General features: G+C 42.5%; 1 protein-coding gene across 14 annotated transcripts in view; it reads right to left on the bottom strand.

Moving 5' to 3' along the window:
• RHBDD1 (rhomboid domain containing 1) overlaps window positions 1–26635 on the bottom strand; it is a 134260-nt gene that overhangs the window by 54824 nt on the left and 52801 nt on the right. For all 14 annotated transcript variants that reach the window (XR_006713196.1, XR_006713195.1, XM_045481505.1 and 11 more), the window contains 2 exons: window positions 12519–12607; window positions 8604–8660 (listed from right to left, as the gene is read on the bottom strand). Coding sequence is in view for 12 of the 14 variants with exons in the window: in XM_045481505.1 (XP_045337461.1) it covers window positions 8604–8660; window positions 12519–12607 (146 nt within the window). In the remaining 2 variants the exon portion in view is untranslated. The remainder of the gene's footprint in view (window positions 1–8603; window positions 8661–12518; window positions 12608–26635) is intronic.

Here is a 26635-nt window from a genome sequence, read left to right as displayed (position 1 = left end):
TTGGTTGCTGGGTAAAACGAGAGAAGAAACAAACCTGCTCATTAAATGATGCTTTAAGTATCAGACTTACAAAGCCCATTACTAAAGGTCAATTACAGAGCAAAGTTCACTTCTGCAAGGGGTTTCCATCAATCTTAAGTTAATTTGAGTTTATTCCTCACATTTCCTTTAACTGCCCACTTTTATGTAATTTGTTTGGAAGAGAATTTTTTCCCTCTAAAGATTACCAATCTAATTCTGGTGTAATAAGAGAGAAGTTAATAATAGTCTGTTTATCCCTTCTTTCCTTCTATTATCATAACCTTTGGAGGGGAGTTTTTGAATGTTTAATTAATGTGCTTTTGGTTGTTGATGAAAATTCCTACCCTGTATCCTTAAGTCCTGTGTCATATGTCTCCGTATCATCCAACATAGTACATGCCTGAGTTTAAACTTCTTATTGCTTTAGTAAGACTACAGGGGGAAAAAACCTGACAATCAAGCTAAAAAAGAGGAACGTTGTGGGGCAGAATCTGGTTAATTAAGATTTCATATTCAGAATATTTGATAATTGGTCCTGAGGCTATTTGAAAATTTACTTTTGTGTTGGTTATAAATAAAATGCAAGATTAAAAGGGAAACAGTTTAAGTATCTCCCATGGGAATTTTCAGGCACTCAAAAAGTCTTTATTTTCATAGAAACAGTGAAATGATAATAAAACACACTGATCTAGTTTCAGCTGATAATCTAATGTAATGATACACATTTATACAAATATTTGTCATGCAAAGTATATGTGTCTATTCATTATGTTTTCATAGCGGCTTTAAGGGGATATAATTGACATACGATATAAGTCACCAATTTAAAGTATACACGTCAATGGCTTTTAGTGTATTCATGGAGTTGTGCCATCACCACAACCAATATTAGAACATTTTCATCACCCTAAAAAAGAAACCTGTACCCGTTAGCTATCGTCCCCTGTCCCTCCCAGCCCTAAGTAACCACTAATCTACTTTCTGTCTCTATAGCTATGACTATTCTGGACAATTATATAAATGGAATCATGTAATATGTGGTGATCTGTGTCTGGCTTATTTCATTTAGCATAATGCTTTCAAGGTGCATCCACGTTGTAGCATGAATCCATACTTCATTCCTTTTTGTGGCCAAATAATATTCCATGCGTGATTATATCACATTCATCAATTGATAGACATTTGGTTTATTTCCACCTTTCGACTCTTGTGAATAACATTCATGGGCAAGTCTTTAAATGGACACATGTTGTCATCTCTGTTTTTTTTTTTTTTTTAACATTTGGTTGTGAGAGACAGAGAGAGAGAGAGAGAGAGAGAGCATGAGCGGGGGAGGGGCAGAGAATGAGAAGGAGACACAGAATCTGAAGCAGGCTGCAGGCTCTGAGCAAGCCGTCAGCACAGAGCCCGATGTGGGGCTCAAACCCACAAGCTGTGAGATCACAAGCTTGTGAGATCACAAGCTGAGCCGAAGTCGGATGTTCAACCGACTGAGCCACCCAGGCGCCCCGACATGTTATTTCTCTTGGGTATATACCCAAGAGTGAGATTCCTGGGTCATACGGAACTTCTATGTTTAACCATGTGGAAATGCCAGAATGTTCTCCAAAGAAGCTGTGCCATCTTAAATTTACACAAAGCAATGCTTATGGGCTCAGATTTTTCCAATATTCACCAATGCTTCTTACTATCTATCTTTGTAATCACAGCCATCCTACTAGGTGTAAGTGGTATCTCATTATGGTTCTGATGATTAATTACACTAAACATCTTTTCATGTGTTTATTGGTCATTTGTATATCTTCTTTGGAAAGCAGTCTATTCAGAGTCCTTGTCTACTCTTACTGATTATTACAATACTCTTCTACCTTGGTACTGTTTTACTACATGTCCTGGAAAGTCACACACAAAATGAATGATTTAAGTAAACATTAAATAAAAACGTTCAGGATTTTGGGAGTTAATTCTGACAAGCTTTGCTTCTAAAGTAGTAAAAAATTAGTGGGAATTTACTAAATACCTCCAATGGCCCAACTTCCACATTGTCTCTCATGTTTCCCATGTCAGAATACTAACATTATGGTGTTTAAAACAGAAAAGGATACGAGCAAAGTGCCCCAATCCTCACAATAGTGTAGGACTGAAGTGGGATCTGGATTCAGATTTAAATATGGACACCTTCCTCAAACTGGTCTCTACTCAACTTTCCTATGAAAAAAACTGAGCTCCCACTGCTATGTTGGGGAACACCCACTAGCAGGTTTTATATCCTGAGAGTAAAGACTGCAGTAGTGTTACAAATATTGCTTTCCTGAATTCTCACCAAAACAACAGCAACAACAAAACCTTCCACATAAGGGCAAACAGTTAAAATGCAGTCAGTATGTCTACTTCACGTAGAACCAAAGACAGGGGCAACTTCCAAAACATAAGGGAATACTTATGGATAAGTCATTAAATACCATGGCATGCTTTAGCAATCCCTGAACAGAGAGACTGCCCAATTCTCTGGGAGTGCCAACTACTTTACTGCAGCAGAAAGGAGCATATTGGGCACTTTCCCATATGGCTCATTACCACTTTCAAACCACTGTGGAAAGTTATTCTGTTATAGAAGGTCTAAGCGCATTTCTACCTATCTACCTTCGAAAATGTTCAGCTAATTCAAAACCCAAAATAACCTCAAAGCACTGAATACCCATTTATACAGATATCAGAATTACTGCATACATCTATACAGTTTCAATTACCACGTAAATTTGCTACAATTTGAGACAATGTTTTGTTGACATAGAAAAACATTTTTCTTCATGTTATTTCTTAGTTAAAAAACAACCCAGAAGTGCCTGAACGAAATAAAGTCTACAACTCTAAACATCTGAATATTATAAAATCTAATTTGGTACTTGTCAGACAAAACATAGGGTGAAAAAGGAAAAGCTTTAGTAAGTTAAGTCAGAAAGACTAGTGTGGTTAAAGGTTCTCTATCATCAGTCATAAATCATCAAGAAGACTAAAACTCCCATCAATATCTATTATAATGAGAACAGGTCTCCTAGGACAAAAAATTTTCTTCAGCTGTTCCACTGGCCCAATCAGATATTTTTAAATCTTCATAATAAACATGGCTGGAAAAACCCAACAATCAAACACTTAAGATAAATAACTTTAAATTATATCCTGCAATGAATACCAGTTTAATATTCTTTTGTAGCTATATACTTTGGCTCTGTAGTAAAAGAAATTCTGGTTATCATTATTCTATTAACTACTCCATCTGTTCCTTATACACATACCAGGATTTCATGGCAAAAGAGATCAAGAAACACCACCAAGATTAGAAAAATTGGTAACAGCTTTTTAAACATTCATGAGGTTCTTTGACCTATAAAGACTCTTCCAGCTAAGGACGGCCATATTAAAAATAAATCATTACTTGTAAGAGATACACATGCTCTCATACAAGTTCCCTAGATGACCATTAGCATGGCCACCTGGCCTTATGTAGCTCTGCTTTTGAAGAAACCCAGTCACTTCAGAGGAAGGAATATAAATATGGTAATCTTACAGGGGATAAGAGAGAAAGGTAAAAGAGGCTTTTATTTTTGCCCTTAATTCTCTGGTCTGTGTGTCTGCTCTGTGCATGCCTCTTCCAAATGAAGGAGGAAAGGAGCAGGTTTCCCTTTTTACTATTTTTTTTAATAAGTGCCAAAAAAAAAAAAAAAAAAAGAGGAAAGAGAAGACAGTAAGGGGAACTGCCCTATTTCGTTAGGATAAATCAGCAGAATGTCTGGTCCACCTCCTATCCCCGTACGATAGAAAAATCAGAGGCTAGGAATCGGTGAGTGGCACTTTTGGTCCTGGTTTTATCACTAAATAGCTGTATGACTTTAGTCAAATTACTTAACATTCCTAAACTTCAATTTCCCAGCTGTCACACAAGACTTTAGGACTAGGGAATCTACAATAGTTTAAGACATACATGTCTGTGCACAAGTATATTCTTATTATTCTCTTTGTCCAGAGGAACATTCCTGTTACTTTTGGGGATTTAACAAATCAACCAGGAGAAAGGCATTTTTTCCTCTACCGATGCCTAGTGTTAGGGGCCATGTTCTCTGCCAAGTAGAGGGGATAAAGTCAACAGAAGTGAGAAATCACAATGGGAGAGAGGACCAAAATGGGTCTTCCTGTCCAACCCACCTCTTCCGAGTTACACGGGCCAATAAAGCTTTTATAATTAAATCAGTGTAAGCTGGTCTCCATAACCAACAGATGAAAGGAATCAATGCTCTTCCAAATGAGTATATTTATCAGCTTAGTCAGTAACTACTCATTGCACTTATCTTTAGGTGAGTCCACAGACAGAGGGAGGTGAGCTGGCACTCCCCAACAACTGTTCCTCTCCTGCACCAAGACCACAGTTGTAACATTTTAAGCATTCAAATTAGCACAGGCAAAAGCCTCAGAAGTGAAATCTTTTCTTGAGGCAGCAACAGTATTCACTTCTATGGTTCCCAAGTCTATGTAAACCCAATCATCTAAGCCTATGATTTTTGTTCTTGATTTCATTAAAACCACCTGGGTAGTTAAGAAAAAAAAAGTCCAATTCCCTGTATCTGTCCTCATTCTGATTTAATTTGTCTTGGATGAATTCAAGGCCTGGATATACTATAAAAACTCCTCAGGTGCTTCATATATATAGCCAGGATTGATAATCATGATCCAAACCTTTATAACTACATCAAACACAGAGCTTGAATGTAACTCCAATAGTATCACTCCACTGATTAAATCCTCCAGTGGCACTCTGACACATTCTGGATAATCTCAAACAGGCTCTTTAGTAAAAGCCTGATAATCCCTTTCTTCCCATTGTTTTGCTTAACTTCTACTTATTAATTCAAGACCCATTGTCTACTTCCTCTGAATAACCTCCACCAACTGCAATCTTACTCCTCCTTCTCAGGCTGCACACTGAATGTATCACGCTAATACTGTTGAAATGGATTTCTACCTCTGCTAGAAAGGAGTAACTGGAACTGAACTAGCCCTTCCACCATACTCAAGTAGAAAACTGGAGAAAATATATGAAACAAATAGACATTTTGAAATACAACAGACATTGTATAACAGGCAATACAAGATTTTGAGCCTTGAGAGAAAGGAAATAAGCCTGTAGGTGCTTCCCGGACTATGGTACAGGGAAAGGAGACATGAGCAGGTGCAGCAGGGTCCTCGTGATGAGCTGACATTTGCAGGGCAGAGTATAGCAAAGGAGAAAACTACATGTACAGAAAAACCTTCAGAAATCTGCATGGGTCCTCTGGAGATTTGGCTGAATTATTAAGCCAGGCATGTGTGGGTGAAATACCATGAGACCAAGGAAAGAATGATGAAGATCTACAAGTTGACCAATTCCCAGAGCTCAGGCAGGGCTGGAAGATCTCTGCTTCCCAACCAACCAGAACAGAGAGCCCTTGCTGAACAAAGGCCATTCAGGAGAGACCCCAGAAAAGTGATACCTCAGTTGTAGCACAGAATTAACCATAGAATAAGAGTTATTTTAGACTCACCCTAAAGAACTTAAAAACAAGTGCCAGAGGGATCAAACTGATCATCAAGAAACTTAACTGTGTGTCAGAACAAAGTTTAGTTTTCTCTGAAATAAGACAAATTCAACACTGCAAAATACACAATGTCTAGTATCCAATCAAAACTTACCAGACAAACAAAAATTGTGACCCACAACCAGGAGAAAAATCAGTGTGTATTGTAGCAGCTATATATATATATTACATATATATTTATTTATGAGGGGGAGAGAGAGAGAGAGGAGGCACAATTAGGAGCCAGAGACTTTGAACATAAATATTATAGCTATGCTCGGGATTTAAAGAAAAACATGAATATAATGAGAGAAGACATGAAAGACAGAGAAGAGAATGAAATAGGACTTCCAGAGCTGAAAAATACAATATGTGCATGGAAAAATTCACTAGACAGGATTGACAGCAAACTCGACCTTGTGGAAGAATCTGAACACATAGCAATAGAAACCATCCAAACTGAAGTCCCCACGTACCCAATTACACAGAGTCTCAGATTTTTGTAAGACAAAATGAAGCGATCCAACATTGGTGTGACTGGAAATCAGAAAAGGTGGGGGATGTTCTTTAGTAAAAAAGCTGGAAAAATGGATTACCAAGAGATCTGAACTAGAAGGAAATGTTTAAGAGAATTCTTGAGGCAGAAGGGAAACGATAAAAGATGGAAATTCGTATCTACATAAAAGGAGTCTCCTATTTTTGTGAAGTAACTCGCACAAGCCCTGGGCCCATCTCTGAGCTAAGTATGTGATGAACAGACCCAAGGGGGGATTAAAAACAAAAAAAAAAGCAGGGGCACCTTAGTGGCTCAGTCAGTAAAGCATCCGACTATTGATTTTGGGTCAGGCCACGATCCCAGGGCTGTAAGATCGTGGCCCATACTGAGCTCTGTGCTTAGCCTTGAACCTGCTCAAGTCTCTCTCTCTCTTTCTCTTTTTCTCTCCCCGCTTCTGCCCCTCCCCCTCTCATGCACTCTCTCCACTCTCTCTCAAAACAAAGAAATAAATATTTTTTTTATTTAAAAATTTTAAAAAAATGCAAAGGCTTTAAAAACTGAACTGCTACATAACCCGCCACACAAATATCAAATTAAACCATGAGAGGTACATGCATGAAAATGGATCAAATAGCACAGTAGAAGATCTGAAAACTGAATTGACATTGGATTCTAATCACCCACAGAAGGAGAGACAGAATTTGTGTTCTAAACCTGAAGAGGGTGACTGCCTGCACAAACAAAAATGTCAATATTTTATAGAGGATGTTCACAGGATTTGGAATCGCACAATAGTCAAAAAAGTCACCGTCAAAATTACTGGAAATCCCAAACTAAAACAAAACGGAAGATAGTGACTAATGCTCAGGATTAAAAGACAATCAACAGATGTCAGCCCCATGAGCAGACTCAGAGATTGGAATTACCAGACAGACTTTAAAGACGATCCAATGACCAATGACCATGCTCCATGAGATAAAGTGAACACTCTTGAAATGAATGGAAAGATAGTTTTCAGCAGAGATAGAAACCACAAAAGAGAACCAAATGGAAAGAGTAGATGCGGTATTGTTAAAAGCCGCTGGGTGGGTTCAATAGCAGAATGGAGAGTACAGAGGAAAGAGACCATGAACTTGAAGATAAATCAGCAAAAATTATCCAAGGTGCAGAACACAAAGGGAAGAAGATTGGGGGGGGGGGGAAAGGAGCCTGAAGGGCTTGAGGAACACTATCAAAATGTTTAGATTTCATTAAAGTCTCAGGAAGAGAGGAGAAAGCGACTGGAGAAAAAACATTTGTATTACTAATATCTGAAATCCTCCCAGATTCAGTGAAAGACAAAATACGTGAGGCAAAAACTGACCAAATTAAAGGGAGATCCAGATAGTTCTATAATCATACTTGGGAGATTTTAACCCCCTTCTCTGCACTGACAGAAAACTTGGAGGTTAGCAGGATCAGTAAGATACGGAAAATTGGAGATATGTATGTATGTATATGTGTGTGTGTGTGTGTGTGTGTGTGTGTGTGTGTGTGTGTGTATATATATATCTTCACACACAGATACGTTAATATATATATAGTTCTCTGTACCTATATTATTTAAGTCATTGGTCAAAAAGCTACGAATGTGGTCCAAATACAGCCCCCTGTCTATTTTTGTAAGTCAGGTTTCACTCATTTGTTTATGAATTGTCTCTGGCTGCTTTCATGCTACAAGAACAAGTTGTGACAGAGACCATGTGACCATCAAAGCTTTTGGAGCCTAAAACGTTAGCTATCTGGGCCCTCACAGAAAAGGTTGCTGACCCCAGTTCTCCAGTGGAATGACTCTAAAAGACACCTAGACATCCACAGCTATGGTTTCTTTAACACCTGTCTGCAGAAACTGGCCCCAGGCACTACAGGGGGGCCTCCCCAGCATGGCACACGAGGGCCTTAGTCTGAAACAGGTCATGTGCTTTAACAGGAAGTGCTTTCTACATATTTGTAAACCATTTAGAAAAAATATGCTCTCTTCTTTAAGTCACATGGTATTGACTATTAGAGGAACGCCTACCTTAGCCTCTAAGGGTAGGCATGATTCCTCCTGAATGTGCAGGTGGGGAGGACTGCAGAGAAGAGTAGATCTGAAACTAACTTGTAACACTCAGTGGGCAGTGTGGACTTGTAGACTGAGAATCCAGTACTAGACCCGGATCCAGTATGAACCTTCCCATGCCTGAGAGACCTCATCCCAATCATACAATATTCTCAGGCCAGAGTCACCTCTTTCCCCAGCCTTCCTTACCAAGTCACCCAAATATGCTCCCTGGGCTCTGGCTCCATCTAGCTTCCAGGCATGATGGTGGCTCCAGTACATACCTGCGGACACTACTCTACAACAGCACAAGCCAGTATCACCTTAAGGCAGCTCTGTGGTGGCAAACGCTGTCATTTTAAAAAATAAAATGTATTCGATGAAATAAAGTGCTTACCTGAACTATTAAAGTAGTACTGCTGTCCTGGGTAATGAACAGGGGAGGGAAAATTGCCTAAATATGAAGGAAAACAGACATTTTAATTATAGCCATAAGGATTCCCCCACCCCAGCTTTACGGAGGTCTGATTAACAAATAAAAAAAACTGCATGTATTTGGGTTGTACAACATTAGTTTTTAAAAGGTATATAACATGATGATTTAATATACATATACATATGACATGACTGCTACAATCAAGTTAATTAACTAACACCTATCACCTCACAATGGTGTGTTACCATTTTGTGTGTGTGTGTGTGTGTGTGTGTGTGTGTGTGTGAACATAAGATCTACTGTCAGTAAATTCCAAGTATATAATACAGTGTTATTAACTATAGTCACCACACTGTACCTTAGAGCCCCATAATTTATTCATCTTCTAACTAGAAGTTTGTACCCTTTGACCAACATCTCCCCATTTCTCTCATGTCCCTAGACCTTGGCAACCACTGTTCTACTATCTGATTCTAGGAGTTCAACTTTTTTAGATTCCACATATAAGTGAAATCATATAGCATTTGTCTTTCTCTCTCTGGCTTATTTCACTTAACATAATGTCTTCTCGGTTCATCCACGTTGTCCCAAACCAGAGGATTTCTTTCTTCTTTATAGCAGACTAACTACATTACACGTGCGCGTGCATGCGCACACACACGCGCACACACACACACACACACACACACACACACACACACTCCACATCTTCTTTACCCATTTATCTGATGGACAGTCACCCTACCGTGGCTATTGGGAATGACGCTGTAACGAGCACAGGAATGTGAATATCTCTTTCAAGATACTGATTTCATTTCCTTTGGATATCTACTCACAAGTGGGATTGCTGTATCATAAGGTGTTCTATTTTTAATTCTTTGAGGAACCTCCATACTGGCTGTACCAGTTTACATTCTCACCAACAGCACACAAGGGCTTCCTTTTCTCCACATCCTCTACCAATGCGTATTATCTCTTGTCTTTTTGATAATAGCCATCCTCACACTTCCCCATTTCGATCTGCATCACAAAGTTACAGTAACCAAAAAGGTACTGGCATAAAAACAGTCACCTCAACCAATGGAACAGAACAGCCATAAGGCTTTAACTGATGATCTTGCCAACAATTCAGAGGTTCTTTATAACAAAGCCAAGGTCATTTCAAATGATTTCTAACCAACTGTTAAAATAAACTCCCTTCTGTCTGGGCCTACCCCTATCGGGAACAGAATATGGGAAACCCTCTACAGTTCCTTAGAGGTTCTAGAGGTTCCTGTTGACCTAAGAGGGTCTCTACCTCTAAAATAAGCCTGGGCTTAGAGGCTCCTGTACAAGTGGAGATGGTCTGGTGTCCAGAGAACCTGCTGCCAGAAGACTGTTGGGGGAGCCATGGTTCTTACCCTTCTAAAGGGCCTTTCCCCTTCCTTGTCCCTAACAGGGCAATAGGACAGTCAATTCAGCACTACTGAAGGGAGGCGGTGTGGGGAGTAACAGGCAGGCACAACTTCAGTGTGATGCTCCTTCTCCAGAAGTTATCAGGCAGATGCACTTGGCTATTTTCTTTCTTTTTTTTTTTTTTTTTTAATTTTTTTTTTCAACATTTATTTATTTATTTTTGGGACAGAGACAGAGCATGAACAGGGGAGGGGCAGAGAGAGAGGGAGACACAGAATCGGAAACAGGCTCCAGGCTCTGAGCCATCAGCCCAGAGCCTGACGCGGGGCTCGAACTCACGGACTGCGAGATCGTGACCTGGCTGAAGTCGGACGCTTAACCGACTGCGCCACCGAGGCGCCCCCACTTGGCTATTTTCCACAGGGCTCTTGGGTCACCTCAATTCTCAGGTCACCCTAGATCTTTCTCCGGCTTCACCAGAAAAAAGGCAGAGAGATTATAGGCTATTTGTAAATAGCACTGAATGTTTGTTTCAACTTTTAGTATCTAATTTTCTATTGTATTACTTTGAAAACAACATGATGTAAAAAAAATAGTCGCCCAGAACATAGGCAAAGTTTCAAGAAGGAAAACTAAGAGTTGAAATGGTGTAATTGTGGGGAAAAATCCTCTTTAAAATCAAAACTCTTCCCTAAATTCTGCAAGAAAGCTTTACAAACCACTTCAACTTCAGATACACATAGAAAATGAGAAAAACATGGGGCGCCTGGCTGGCTCAGTGGGTAGGGCATACAGCTCCTGATCTTGGGCATATGAGTTCGAGCCCCAAGTTGGGTGTGGAAGTTACTTAAAAATAAAATCTTAAAAAAAAAAATGAAACAAAACATTAAACTTGCAAGAAACATTCCTTTTCCCTTATCAGTACTAAGGCGCATTTGGGCAACAAAGCTCATTACTAGATTTCCATAATTAAGTTGTATCAAAAATATAATGAAGCTGGACATTTTCAATAAATGCAGTTCCCGCTGTCTCCTCCAAGCACACACACTGGAAGCACAGTAATAAGCAAATGTAGGGAAATGGGAATCCGTTTAGATGCAACACAGCCTGTAAAAATCATCTGAAAGTGAACACAACCCGCTAATAAAGACGGCAGTGCAGTGCCTGGAAAGCTTTCTAATATCATGAATATTATATGGTTCTCAAGAATACCAGTCATCGGCACAAAGTGTGAAAACAAATTATTTATGGTTCAAGGAAAGGTAAAATAGTCTCAGAAGATTTCTTATGAATAAAAGATGAAATATTGGAACTCATATGGTCTATAAAACAAGTGTCTGCAAAATAGTTTTCCTATAAGTCAAACACAGTATAGCATTTTAAATTAAGAGGGCTAAAAAATTCATATATTCGAAATAAAATATTTTCATTGAGCATCAATTTGACAGGAAAAAAAGCCAGAAAAACAAAAACAAAAACAAAACAACAACAAAAAAAACCCCCAAACTTTTATAGGCAGAAGCCACGCTTTAAGCCATAGCACACTTGATTCGGCCACGCATGAATATGCATCTCACCCACCAAGAACTTAGGGGTCATTCTGAATTCTTGCAAATACTGGCCTGCACTTCGGTCCAGATTTTTCTTTTTTAACTTTGCCTTGCACATATATTAATTTGGGGAATATTACGGAAGAATGCATTATTTTAAATCCATTTTAGGGGTGCCTGGGTGGTTCAGTCAGTTAAGCGTTCGACTTCAGTTCAGGTCATGGTCTCACGGTTCATGAGTTCAAGCCCCGCATCGGACTCTGTGCTGATAGCTCAGAGCCTGGAGCCTGCTTTCAGGTTCTGTGTCTCCCTCTCTCTCACCTCCCCTGCTTGTGTTCTGTCTCTCTCTCTCAAGAATAAATAAAAAACGTTAAAACATTTTTTAAATTAAAAAAATCTATTTTAGTTCTCTGCATTTTCAAGAAAATCGCGGTTTTCTGTGAGTTCCCTTAATGCTGCAGGTAAAAATACCACAATTTGTCCCCTAAGAAAGCTTCTGGTTCACAATTTGGGTTTGCAGACTCTTCTCTGGAGCAGTGTGGGGCATGCGTGCAGCCGGTGTTTGGCCTCTTGGTTTTAAAAAGAGCCTATTCGGGGGGCGTCTGGGTGGCTCAGTCGGTTGAGCGTCCAACGTCAGCTCAGGTCATGATCTCACAGTCTGTGAGTTCGAGCCCCGCGTCAGGCTCTGTGCTGACAGCTCAGAGCCCGGGGCCTGCTTCGGATTCTGTGTCTCCCTCTTTCTCTGACCCTCCCCCGTTCATGCTCTGTCTCTGTCTCAAAAATAAATAAACGTTAAAAAAAAAAATTTTAAAAGAGCCTATTCGGGAATTCCTAAGCTGAACCACAGGGAAACTTGGGGTGGCTTCTGTTTCCATTAAAATTAAGATGAACTTCCAACCTGTTGTCAGGCCAAGGGTGTTTTGTTCTGTACCTGCACACATTTCCATGATTTTCTTCAGAGGCCCAAGAGTGTACATTAGTCCGACGAGAATCCCGGCCAGATGCCCAGCGAAAGAAGCCCTGGGAGAGAAGGAGACCCTTTGTGAGTATTTGCTCTGCCGCTGATTAGACACATTCTGTCTTCTCATTAGGCCGGTGCATGTCAATTAGTCACCGTCTGCAGGCTTTGCCCCCCCTCACGTCCTTTACGCTGAGCAGCATTTAACTCTGTCCAAAGAATGCTTCCCACCTTAAAAAAAAGTACAATGAATAATAACCACCACATGTTTTAAGATGCAGTTTCCCCTCCTTGACCAAGAGAAGGGGGCTGGCTCCTTCACAGCAGTGGAAGCATTTTGTCAAGACAAACCCATCTGTTTCTTCCAGTTTTTCTCTGTGGCTCTTATCCCAAAACATAAATGAAATCCGTTTTCTCTGAATTACATCTGAAATTATTCAGGCATTGTGAGGCCCCATATCTCCCCGTGTAGCACAGCCGATTGCGGATTTTTATACACCACCGGCGAGTGAGGCAAAGAGCAGGAGCAACCCGGCAGAGGAAACGGAGATGTCCACACCCCTTCCCCTAAAGTTGCCTTCATGTGTACCTTTCAGGCCCTTAGCAAAGAGACAAAAATGTAAACGTCAAGCTTGAAAGATGAGATAGGGCGTTAAATTGGTTCCGTTCTTCTTTTTTTTTTCTTAATTTTAAATGTTTTATTTATTTTTGAGACAGAGAGAGACAGAGCGTGAGCAGGGGAGGGGCAGAGAGAGAGAGGGAGACACAGAATCCGAAGCAGGCTCCAGGCTGTGAGCTGTTAGCACAGAGCCCCATGCGGGGCTCGAACCCACAAACCGCGAGATCACGACCTGAGCCGAAGTCGGACGCCCAACCGACTGAGCCACCCAGGCGCCCCTGGTTCCATTCTTCTTAAAGTACCATCTGAGACTGGCAATCACTATAAGTGATTCAGCAAGCCGCAGCTAAGTCTTTGTTGAATGAGTAAAAGAGTAAACAAAGGTCACCTACTGTCTCCCTCCCTCCCCACACCCCCACCCCTGCTCTTGCTCTCAGTGCATCCCACACTCTGCCATCAGCTGTTCTAGAATGGCGGGTTAGCCATGTCACAGCCATCCGGTGAAACTCACTGACCCCTCTGCTTCCAGAGTACTCCAGCCCGCAGCCAAGGCATCCCAGCACTTGGCCTCGCTTATCCCTTGTCCCCACTCTCATGGCCCACTAAGTCCATCACTGCACCCACCACCAGACCCCCACGTGCTCAAAGGGGACCACAGGTTGAGCGGAATGGCAGGCACCCCTTTCGTAAAAATCGTGTCCCTCCTTCCTTCCACGGTCTTCCCTCAGCAATGCTGCTTCTGCCTTTACTATAGCATGTACTCGGCCTACTGGGGAGGGAAGTGTTAACTACACATTGGCCCGGCTGTCTCTCTCTCTCTCTGTCTCTGTCTCTGTCTCTCTCTCTCACTCTCTCACAAATTCTCTGAGGGCACCAATGATGTCTTCTTATTCATCTTTTATGCTACATTAGAAACGAAAAACAAACAAACAAATGGTCAAGTGTATGAATATTTCTACAGCTTAGGGAAGTGACCTTCATTCCAGAAAGTTATTAAGGAGCCAGATGTAAACTCCAAGAGCACAGTGATTTCTGTCGTTTCCACATATGGATGACACACTCCTAGGGCCATGCCTGGCACTGGAAGACACTGGGATGTGGATTGAATGAACGATTCAAGTGTCCCAGGACACCAGGAGGCAAGTTAAACCCATTATATCTTCAACTCAGAATGCACCCCCTGAGCCACGGCACTGATGGAGCTGAGGGGGCTGACGTTTACTCCCCTACAGCAGACCTAGACTCAAAGCCAACACACGTTGCCTACCTCAGCAGCAACCCAGAGGGCAAAGGCCCTGGAAAATCACAGGCAAAACAGCCACAAGTCATTTTCACTGTCTTAGAGCTAGCGAGAAGACTTGTTAGGTCCCAGGAAAAGAAGAGACCATGGAAGGCTTCGGAGAAAAGACCAGAGGAAGCCGTCTACAGGCAGGATGGCACTGATGTTTGTTCTAGGAGCTAATTCACTCCCACCGTTGCCCGAAAAAGCTCCTGCCACGTGCACACGCACTGTCACAATGCATGTGTGTCTGCATGCATGCACATACACGCTCACCACCCCCCACCCCCACAATCATCCCTTCAAGAGAGCTATTATCTCCATCAGATAGATTTACCTACAATATGTGCAACCTGATAATAAAAACATAGGATCAGACGCTCGGGTTCCCATTTTTAGGGGAAGAAGAACATGAGCTATGCTTTTTCTGAGCTTTTCCAAAAAAAATAAAATTGTGCTTATTTTGTTCTATTTTTAGGCTACATAAAACCCTTCAAATAGTTCTAGGAACGGCAGAGAAAGTGGTAGTTTGAGGGATACAAAGGAGAGGCCAGAATCAATTTTTTAAAAATAGTAACCTCGATTTCACAGAGAAGAAAATTGCATCAACATTTTTTAACTTTTTAACCCAATCTTCACGGTGAATCATATAGATACAAAATAACACGGGAGAAAATTTCAATTTAGAACTCCAACCTATTAAACAATCAATCCTGAACCTCATTTACAATTTAGAGTACAATGCAGTGAAATGAATTTCTTATCTCTCTAAATGAGTTTGCAGAAGTTTGAATTATAATCTAATTGTCCTCATGTAATTGTGAATAACTGGGGACGGAAAGCTGGCAGACCAGAGACCATATTGCACCATCATCCGACATTCCGCATTTTCACACAAGTCCCATCTCAAAACCCTAGCTGTCCTTACCATTTAAGCTCTATACGGGTGTTCATCTCTTAAAATAAGAGATGATGATCATCTCAATCAAAACTGAGGATTTTGCAACATAACACACACACAAAAAAGGGACATGCCACACGGGAAAGGAAACCTAGGCTCATTCTGAGAGGCAGTTACCCTTCTCCATGCCGTCGGTAACCATCTGACAGACCGCCTCCCTCTCTCTCGAAGGGATACCCGTGTCCTGAGAGAGGAAATGGACCCGTGGGCAGGAAATGGGGCTGGAGACGTGTCTCCTTCCCAGCAGGCAGGGTGCCCAGTCCTAGCACCTGGGCACTTTGTCCCTGCCGCTTGGGGGTGCTGCGGGGCCACAAGGAGGTCCTGGGCTTTGGCGGAAGACAGTTAACAGCTTCAGAAGCAGACCGCGTTATGATCGTAACTATATACATGAAACAGACGTTTTGATGCCTGCGTTGTCCGAGGAAGCCCATGGTTTCATAGCATCTGTCCGCGAAGTATGTGCTCTACTCCGTTCTTAGTCACCCCCACAGGCTGATGCCCCACGTGGCAGGCTCCTAGGAACATGGCTTCTTCTGGGCCTGATTAGGTCTTAGGCTGGGACTGAGGATTTGGTGATGGCCTGCCACCTTCCATCCCAATTCAAAGTAATTCTCAGGGACAGGACCACCCTCTTCAACCCAATACCCATGATGTTACCAGTGCAGTAAACAGCCTGACACTAGCACTCAACAAATTCCTGAAGGAATGGAGCAGAATTAAAACTGCATATAAAATGCCCATTTCTGATACACGTTACAATTGCATTCTGAAAACACAAGTTAGGCACGGTCACCAATTAACAATTGTTTTAACATCACATCTCATCCAGAGAGAAAATGATTAAACACAACACCCTCCCCATCCTGCATACTTAGGCAATGTATTACACAAAACACCCTCTCGATTAACAAAACAGCAACACCAAACCTATTATTATATCCCAGAATTGGTCACCAAGAAGCTTTATTTCTTCTGATAGCTCAGTAGTGACTCCCTTTAGAAAGCATAACGGCTATAATCAAACACTGATTGATGGCAAGGTACAGTCACAGGGGCCAGGCGCATTGCTGCCATGTCCAGTCACACAGGTTGTGCACCACGCAAACAGACTATGATGAGAAGAAATATCATTTGTCTGGGGTCTCAGGCGTTTCACAAAGATCCAATATTCAAATTCAGATCATCACGTCTCAACTTCGCGGAAAGCACCCATGTAATTTCATTCCAGTTGGGGCCTATGTCTTAATCCAGTAGTTCTTAAGCTTGTTCAGGTTCTAAGCCCCTTTCAACGTCTGATGAAAGCCACAAATCCTGTCTGCAGGAAAATTACACATACGCAAAGTGTCACCTATAATTTTAAGAAGTTCGCGGATGGTTTGAATTCCATCCACGGACCTCCGGTTAAAGACCCTCGCCTGAAGTGAAAATAATTCATCACAAATGGGAGAATTTCAAACACTAGCCCCAAGTCTAAACATTTCGTTTGTACTCAAATCCTAAGACAGGGGCAGCCTTTTGTTTGGATTACTTAGGTTTATTAACACGCCCCGTCTCTTGGCTGGGCTGCTGCTCTGTTGTGGTGTAACCTACTCCTAGATTCAATTTCCTCCCTGCCCAAATCCGAATGTTAGTCATTCTTCCAGCTAAAGCCTGAGAGTAAGAAATTCTGCTCCTCTCTGTATGTCCGAAAAGATCTTTCGTTTCAGCCTCCCATCTGTCCAGAGGTACAGGATCAACCACTGCTGCTAAAAAATCTCAGTCGGACAGTCCTTCATCCGTCTTTTCAGATCTTCTCTCTATTTTGGATACACTGCCGTTGCTACCACAGCCACTCCAGCTGCACAACCCTGAAAAATCGTTATCGTTTTGTACAACCCTGAAAAATCATTAGCCATTACTGTTTGTCCTATAGACCTCCAGAGATGCAGCGCTGACACAGAACTGGGGCTCAACTTGTGTTTGTAGGAAAAAAAACTAAAAAAACACAAAAAATATTGAAAGGTTAAAAAATCAAATCGCCGTTGGTGCACATTACTTATAAGGGATAGTGACGGTAATTGTGGACCAAAACTAAGATGAGGATATTACTGTGTGTTATATGTCAAATGTATTTCAATAAAGCTGGGAAGAAGATGATTGCGGATTTCAGTTATGCAAACTATATGCAGATATTATTAACACCAGTACAGAGGGTTCTTTCCAATCATGCCAGCATAAACTGCTTCTCACTCCTTTGAGAGGCGACTTAGAAGGTTGAGCTAAGTGGTTATGCAAAATGTTCATGCTCCCATGTGCCACTGTTAAGGAATCAAAAGCCTAAGCTATGATTGAAAGCTGTGACAAGCTATAAAGGTCCTCCTCTGCTAAGTGGCAAATTCTTTCCACAGCTGAAGAAGCTGCCATCTCAGGCGTAGCTCGGAAAGCAGAAAATGTATTACTGTAAGACATAATCTCCCGGTGTGTGCAGAGCAAACGACCTCATTAAGGACGTAGCTTGATGGAGACACAGTGTTAGACAAGGCAAGAGGACACGGTAAGGTAAGAGGCGGTCAGCTAGAAGGGGGCTGCTGCGGCACGTGTTCCAGAATTTCCTCCCGTAAAAGCAGTCTGTACCGGGCTGGAACTGCATTTAACAGAAGTTCTTAATTGTTTGGGGCTCTTAATGAACGATCCTAATAAACTGACCTGACAGCCGCAAGGGGTGGCAAGAGGTGTTGAGGTTTTTGAACATTCATGCCACTAGGAAAGACCTTGGTAGGACTGCTTCTTCCCAAGATAAACTGTTCTTAAACTGTTTGGTTTCTGTCCTGGATGCTTTCTTCAACCACTACGTCAGTACGTGTCTTTGGCAATGGCGATTTGGGAGAGACTTGGTCTATACGTTCTTTCTCTTCACCACATTCCCCAGCACCTCCTTCCTGCCACCGTTGGCTGCAGAAGTAAGAACCAGTCCTCTTCCAATATTATATTCCCTCCCAAGGGAGGCACTGAAATATTGGCCACGTAACCACTCTAATATCCATGTGCGTTTATTAAACATGGCACCAACCTTGGGCCTGGGGCTGGGAGCTGACCACTGACATTTACTTGAGTCCTAGACAAACATGATCTGGACAAAAACAAGAGTGCTGAAAAGGGATGAAAAGTCTCTCTTACAAAAGGGCTTCCAAGATAATAGATGATGCCTAGCCATTCCTTGGTTCTTGGTCCCATGGCCCTCAGCCTGGAAGCAAGATAACCTCATGAGCTGATTCAAGAGGGTAGCATTCATTCATTCATCAAATATGTACTGACTATTGCGTAAATAAGACAAACACGGTCGCTGCCTCGCGGAGCTTACAGTCTGGTGGGGGCACACACACTCTCTAACTGCGAACTGTTTCAATGTAAGGAAGCAATTCTACTTTCCCTAGAGTAGTCTGGGATGGCTCCTTAAGTGACATCTAAAGTGACATCCATAGCATTTGGAGCTTGTATGCCCCGAGGGGAGGAAGGAAGCTTCACACAGGGAAAAGCACACAAGTAGGGGCTGTGAGGCTGGGAAGAACCTGGTGTGTTTTAGGTGGCTGGAACATAGTGAGTTAGCGAGTGAGCATGAGGACATCCTACAGCATGAGATGAATTTGGAAAGAGGCGCAAACGCCAGATCTTATAGGCCATATGTGCCAAGGGGAGGAATTTAGGTTGTTTCCTGAGTACACCGGGACGCCACAGGAGAATTTTAAATGGGAGAATTTTTCACGATGATCTACTCTGTCCAGTGGGAGAGCAGAATCTACAGAGGCAAGAGCCAGCGTAGGAGACCAGTAAGGAGGCTCATGTAGCTCAGATGAAGAATGAGGGCAGCTTGGAAGAGGGTAGTAGACGCAAAGGTGGGGAGAAGTGAGCGGCATCTATTCTGGCAGCAGAGATGAAAGAACTTGCAGTGGACTCCGTGTGGGGGGTGCAGGAAGGGGAGAAATCTAGGCTGCTGCCTTGGGCAACACGACGGACAGTAAAAGCCTTGGGGCGCCTGGGTGGCTCAGTCGGTTAAGCGTCTGACTGTGGCTCAGGTCACGATCTCGCGGTTCATGGGTTCGAGCCCCACGTCAGGCTCTGTGCTGACAGCTCAGAGCCTGGAGCTTCAGATTCTGTGTCTCCCTCTCGCTCTCTGCCTCCCCCTCGCTTGCACTCTGTCTCTCTTAATACTAAACAAACATTTAAAAAAATTAAAAAAAAAAAAAAAAAAAAGGATGGACAGTGGAACCCGTTACTGGGATATGGGAAACTGGGAAGAGGAGAGGGCAGGGTGGGTAGAGTTCAAAGCTCAGTATTGATGTGTTTCGGGACAGATGCCTACAAGACAACTAAATAGAGGCAACTAGTACAGTATTCAGTAGGAAGCTGGGTACCAAGTTGGAAACTGAGTGTAAGAATAATTCAAAATACTGCTCCAGGATATTTCATGTTATTTGACTTCTAGAATATTTGTATATACCAGGACGACAATATATCTTTATGTATATAACATAAGACACATTATAGACACACAAACATACATATATGTATCTAAAAATAAGATTTAAAGAAGGTACTGCACATTAAAACAGCAACAGATAATGGGGGGGGAGGAACAGGGAGTAACATCTTCCTTTCTATTTTCCAAACTTCTTATTATAGTGTTTTAGTAATTGCATTTTTTTTTTCAAATACAAAGGGAACAGAATTTGGCAAGGCCCTCGTTTAAAGAACAGCATTTCTCTCACCAGTGTGGTGGATAAATCTAAATGTTTTTGTTGTTGTGAGGGTAAATCGTGAAGAATGTTCTCTCCCATGTGGCACAGGCAAATGTTTTCAGATAGCACTCCAGATGAAAATCTGTAGCTTTGCAGTATTACGAAGTTTCTTTAGAATCTGTCGTTGTTACTCAGATTTTCAAAACGAAATGAAAGGTGTGCCAAATTAACTGAAAGCAACAGGTCGGTTTTATTTTGCATGCGACATAAGCAAACAACGATTCCCCTTCACCCCACACACTTAATTGGGGCACAGACGTTACAGAGTCCGTCCGTGCAATTCTAGAAGCGAGGCCTGTGCTCCTTTGCTCGCCAGACACCTCACAGGACCAGACGTATCCTACAGCTTCCTTTCCCTGGTTTTCCAAATTCACTAGTGAGTAGCTTCCATTTGCCCAAACTCTCTCCCTCTTCTCTGCACCATCCCACATGCACCCCGGCCCCTGGGATCATCTAAGAAAGTGCTTGAGAACAGGGGAAACTGGAGTTCTATCACCTGGGGCTGAATCCTGGCTGTGACACCTTTGGGACCAACGTGCACCCACCTGCACTGGCTCTCCCCACTGGCACTGTCTTAGTTCAGGCCTCTCCCTGGCTCCGTCCCCCTTGCTCTGCTCCAGCCTGGCTCACCATTGTGCAAGCACTCTCTCTAACAAGCCAGCCTCGCCCCAATCCTTAAGCCTCTTGGTAGCTCCCAGTGTTTCTAGAATAAAACACAAGCTAGCCTTGTTACATCCTTCACGTGGCTCCAGCTGCCTCTTAGCCTTCACTCTCCACTGCCAGCCCGCAGCTCGACCACACCCAAGCTCGAGCCATTTGCAAAAGCCTCGCTTTCACCCTTCCCGACTTTGTATGCAATATTGCCTTCACCCGGCTAAGCCCTAGCAAAACGCTCCTGGCCAGCACGTTCCTGCAGGACAGGGTAGGGTCTGCGGCTCCTCTGTATTTTCCTGGCACCCAGATCTTTCCTCGTCTGCTGATTTCTCTGCCATCGCCCTGCTGCTTAATCTAGTGGCTTTCAACCCTATCATACCCGATGCCCCCTTAAACTCAAACAGTTTGCAAGGCTCCATCTTCTTGAAATAAAATTTATAAACAATCACAATTACGCACATACTTCTTAAGACACAGACACATACACACACACACAATTTCAACTCAACGTTATAATGCTCTGGCTGTAAAATAAAGATTTTTAACAAGCAATGCAACAAAATCATAGGAATTATTTGCATAGGATACTACCAGAAGACACATAAAATGGTCCTTTGCTTGCCCCTATGTATGGAATCTGCATGAAGGTGAAAATAGTATATGCAGGCAGATACAGATGGGCTTTTTGTGACTCAAATACCACGTGCAGGGTTCCATCAGTGACATGATTTTATGTGACGATAAATAACTTTTGACTCCAAAAAAAGCAAAGTACAATTTTCCCTTAAGTTACATTTACAATTTTCCTGGAAAAGTCATTGTATATTAAATCCATGCCAAAAAAAAAAAAAAAAAGCAAACACACACACACACACACACACACACACAAAACTTTGTGTTTATATGAAAAGCACAACTAGGTTTTAGGCTCGGATAATCATAAACAGCTTATTCACCTACATAAATGTCCTTTCAACAGATTTGGGGATGGGAGAGTTATGCAGGATCATTCTGGTTGGAGGGCACTGTCCTGCATGGGGCAGGGCGATTAGTACCTCTGGCCCCTGCATACCCAATGCCAGCAGCACCGCTAATCATTATAATAACAAAAAGCAACCCTGCCAATTTCCAAAGTCCTTCCTGGGGACCTAAGCCACCTATTCCAGTGGAAAACCACTGGCTTAGTGCACAGCAAATGCTTATTAAATGTTTGTGGAATTGATAACCTTTAATCATTAGGCCTCAAAAATCTTTCTTTTCAAAGTACTTCCCATGTGACTATACTATGCACAAATTCCAAGGATTCCAAGTAAATCTACAACATATTGAACTGATACGCAAGCAAACTTCCCACCACGACTGAAATGCACATGGGGAGTAAGAATATTTGAAAGAGGCCATGATCACTTCCACATTGCACTGTGGCAGAATAAATGCAACTTGGCACGTGAAAAATGCTTTGCCATCTGCTATTACTATAGACAGAAATATTTCTGGATACCACATGAATGATTATTTGCACATCACCTCCACAAGTAAATATAAAATGAAAGAGAAGTTGGATTGTTTATAGCCTGATTGTAACATGTGCTACTGTTATGAAGCAAATGGATGTTCCTGTGAGCTCAGCCTTATGGAGGGGTTTTCAGAAGCAGTGTGATTCCTAGAAATCCTGTGGTAGGGGGGCAGCTCTCTGAGGTTGTAGGAAGAGACCGGCATCAGTGACCCCGATTAATAGGAGTCATCACAGGGATACATAAGGAAAAAGGGTGGCAGGGTGGGGTGCCTGGGAGGCTCAGTCAGCTGAGCATCCGACTCTTGATTCTGGCACAGGTCATGATCTTCGTGGGTTCAAGCCCCACACTGGGATTCATGCTGACAGTGTGGAGCCTGCTTGGAATTCTCTGTCTCTCTCTCTCAAAATAAATAAATAAATAAACTTAAAAAAAAAAAAAAAAAAGTTACAGCTCCGTGGATTCCACCCCCAGAAATTCTTCAAAATTTCCTTAGAGTGGGATGCTGACATCATTTTGTTCGTTTTTTTTTTTTTTTTGGTTTTGTTAATTCCCTAGGTGATTTTAATGTGTTGAGGTCCACTGATCTCAAGCCAAAGTTCAAATTCTAATGGTGAGATTACACCTACATCGTAGGCCAATAAGAAAAACATTTTGAGTCTAGGCAAGCCTCTTTACCGTACAAATTACCCCATAGAAGTGACATCTGTTTCCCTTCTTGGTAAGTGGGCCTTAATATATTCTACTATAATGCTGCAAGAGAGTAAGGATAACTTTGAAAATTCATGCAAGGAAACATGTGAGCTCACTTCAAAAGATTTACAAGTTCTTTGAACTTATAAAAACCTGGTAATTCAGCTAGTGTGCCCACATATCCAAGAAAGTGATATACACATGGCCGAAGGTAACCAACAGGAAAGAGTTAAGGTGATCCCCGAATCCCTAGATCCAACACAAAGACCAGGAAACAAAACTGGATCACAAAGTTAGCCTCTAATTTCAGAAAAATTAAATTCCACTTGTGGTTAAATCTGGTCTAAATCGAAATTCTGACTAATGAATGCCCCACCTACTACATGACTCAGAGATCTGGGTGTGCCATTGATATCACAGACTGCTTCTGTAGCAGCTTTGTTGGTATGCCTGGAAGGCAGAGTTTATGCTAAACATGAGCACAGAACCACGGGCAACAGTTCTGAAAATGCCTATTAGAGAAGAATCTGTTTAAGCAAAGCAACCTGCTAGGCTGAGCATCTGTGGAAGCCACGAGACCCAGAAGAGCTCATCTCAGGGCACTGTCAGTGTCAAAGAAATGGTCCCACCTCCAATGGAGGCCCAAGGTGGGGAGATATTCCCTCATCTCCCTTCCTTGCAGCTGTACACAGGCATAGGACCTATACTTGGCCAGTGAGATAGATCTCATCTTGAGAATCTTATGATGAGAGTCCAGGGTAGCAACGTTCCAGTTCCATCCAGTTCTCTCAGGTGTTTCCAGCGCAGTGCTTCAGTATTCTCAACAATTCTACAAGATATCGGACAGCCTTCTGATCAGTCCTTTTGTGGTTAAGCTTGCCAGAGTTGATTCATGTTTTCAACCAAGAATCCCAATTGGGGGGTTCCAGGTGTATATATGGAATCTGAGGCGATAAGTGGCTCTATTTTCTCTAGAATCGCCACTAGCCCTAGGAGGATGGAAGGTCGGAGCTTTTGGTCAACTCTGCCACCAGGTAGGTGAGCTTCTGCATGTGGAGAATGAAGGTGTGGTGGACAGATTCCAAGATGGGCCCTGATGATACCTGATTGCTGGTCTTCACCCCTTTTACAATCCTTTCTTCCTGCACATGGGTGGGACCTGCGACTTCCTTCCAAACAGAATAGAGCGTGCTACTTCCACGATTGCGTTACATAAGATCGTAACTTCTGCCTTACAAGCAGAAGACTCTTTTTTGCGCACTTTGATGAAGGAAGCTGCCATACTGTGAGCTAACCTGTGGAGAGAATCCAGTGGTGAGGGACTGAGGATGCCCCTGGCTGACAGGTGACAGCAAAGCCCTTGGTCCAACAACCCACAAGGAACTGTGTTCTTTGATGAACCACATGGCTTGGAAGCAGATCCTTCCACGTCAAGCCTTCAGATGAGATCTTAGTGCTGGCTGACACCTTTGCTGCAGTCTCGTGAGAAATCCTGAAGCCAGAGACCCAGATAAGCGATGCCCAGCCTCCTGCTGCACAAACACCATGAAATAACAGATACGTGCTCTTTTAAGCCACCACACTTGATACTGTTTATTACACAGCAATAAATAACTAACACAGAAGCCAACACAGGAAAAGAAATAGAGCCAGGAGATGGAGACAAAATCCTAATACACCCTGTCCGCACCTCCAAATCCTACCACATCTGATGCCTCTGAAGCCCTGGCCTGCACCACCGGAAATTCTAATCATGTAAGCCAACAGAGGTCCTTTTCTTTGATCAAGTTAGTTTCAGCTGGGCTTCTTTAAAATGTAACCAGAAGAATCTCAACAACAAAAGTGTCCGAGGATGACAGAAGCGAGGTAGAACCAGCAGATCTCAAAGTCTGAAGGGGAGTTCTGCCAGACGCTCCTTCAGTTCCGGCATCAGCTAAGACTCCAGGTGGGACAGGGGACTTGATGATTCTAACGAAAGAGTCAAAAACGTGTCACGTACACTGAAGAATTATTAACCCAGATAGTCGAGTCACCAAATCGATTCTCAGAACCTCGGCCCTGGTATCAGATACAGGTCCATTCCTCATGTGTGGAAGATAATAAAAGTAATCTTGCAAGACTTAAAAGAGGAAAAATACATATAAAAGTATTCCATATAATGCCTGCCATATTGTAGGTGCGAAGCAAAAGGTGAGGAAAAAATTCAAACATCTCATTTTTTTAACTGAGGAACACTATTTACCACCTCTACGAAAGAGCTCTGTGAAATTCACGGAGACTTTACTCAGTAAGTGTTAGCACAGACTTCCAGGGGGTTGCAGGACTCAGGCGGCAATGGAAGACTTCGGGAAGCTCTGACTAGCTTCAGTGATTCTTCCTGTGCCCACAGAAGACAACTCAGGGGCCCTGAAGTGGTGGCAGCTCTCCCAAGGAGCCGGACACTGATTTCAGGACTTTCCCTGTGGTATCTTTCGTTCTCCCAGACAGCCCATAAGACGGGTACTATTATTGGTCCCATTTTACAGATGAGGACTTGAGATTCAGAGAGAAGTAAAACCAAGGGCCAAGCTTACAGAGAGCGAGGAGGAAGCACGAGCGGCACTCAATAAATGTGTATTGAAAGGAAGACTCAGGAACGTATCCATCCCAAGGATCCCCACCTCCCTGATGGACACACTTTCTGCTTGTCTTTGCCTCAGACTCGGCACACCTGAGGAAGTTTGACTAGGAAGTATAACCTGCAACGAGGAGCCTGAGACTCTGACAGAAGCGTGAGTAGGAACCATGTCATTGTTCACGTGACACAAGTCTAACAATACCATGGGTCACTTCTGAGCCACAAAGCACTTGCGAAAAAAATCAAATAATCTACTCTGATTTCTAACTTACAATCCTCAACGGGTTTTTTTTTTTTTCTTTCAAAAAACCAGTACGTGCCTTCTTCAAATCTACTAAAAGCTTTATTGCACCAGGTGATTTCAATCTCGTTTACTGTTTCCTAAGCTCTTTCGCTGCCCATTCCCCCATCCCCCAATCTTCTTTCCACCATGGATTCTGAGCTGGACCGTAAGAAAATTCTATTGAAATTAACAGGCAAAAATCTATGAAATCCAGATTGAATGGGGACCTTGAGCCATCATTAAAGACGAAGTCCTGTGAAGATCTTGGAACACTATGGAACGCACGCGGAACACCTTCCTCATCAGTTAGGCTGTCCGCCTCCGCCCGCACGGGAACGACGGTGCTGATGAAGCTTTCCAGACTGAATATGCAGAATGAGCCAGTCGGCAGCACTTGAAATACCATTACAAACAATGTGTGTCAAACGGTGTATAATCAGCACGCTCAAGATGCTTGATAGCAATCACTGGCAGTGAACTCAGAGACACTGGGGTGGAATTTATAAATTTTAAATGAACTTTTGCCATTTCTTACATCAAATCTTCAAAATGACTGCTACAACGCAAAAAAGCTTCAAACTTCCTGTTCTAAGCCAGGGATATTCACCATCCCCGTGTCTACTACCCAACTGTGACTCTCGGTTCTCCGTGGCCATGACTCAGTCAGTTCCCACTCCCTGCAAATACACCTTAAA

This window comes from Leopardus geoffroyi, chromosome C1, assembly GCF_018350155.1.
Source record: "Leopardus geoffroyi isolate Oge1 chromosome C1, O.geoffroyi_Oge1_pat1.0, whole genome shotgun sequence".
In the NCBI taxonomy this organism is placed as follows: Eukaryota; Metazoa; Chordata; class Mammalia; order Carnivora; family Felidae; genus Leopardus; species Leopardus geoffroyi.
This window is presented reverse-complemented; position numbering and strand designations above follow the sequence as displayed.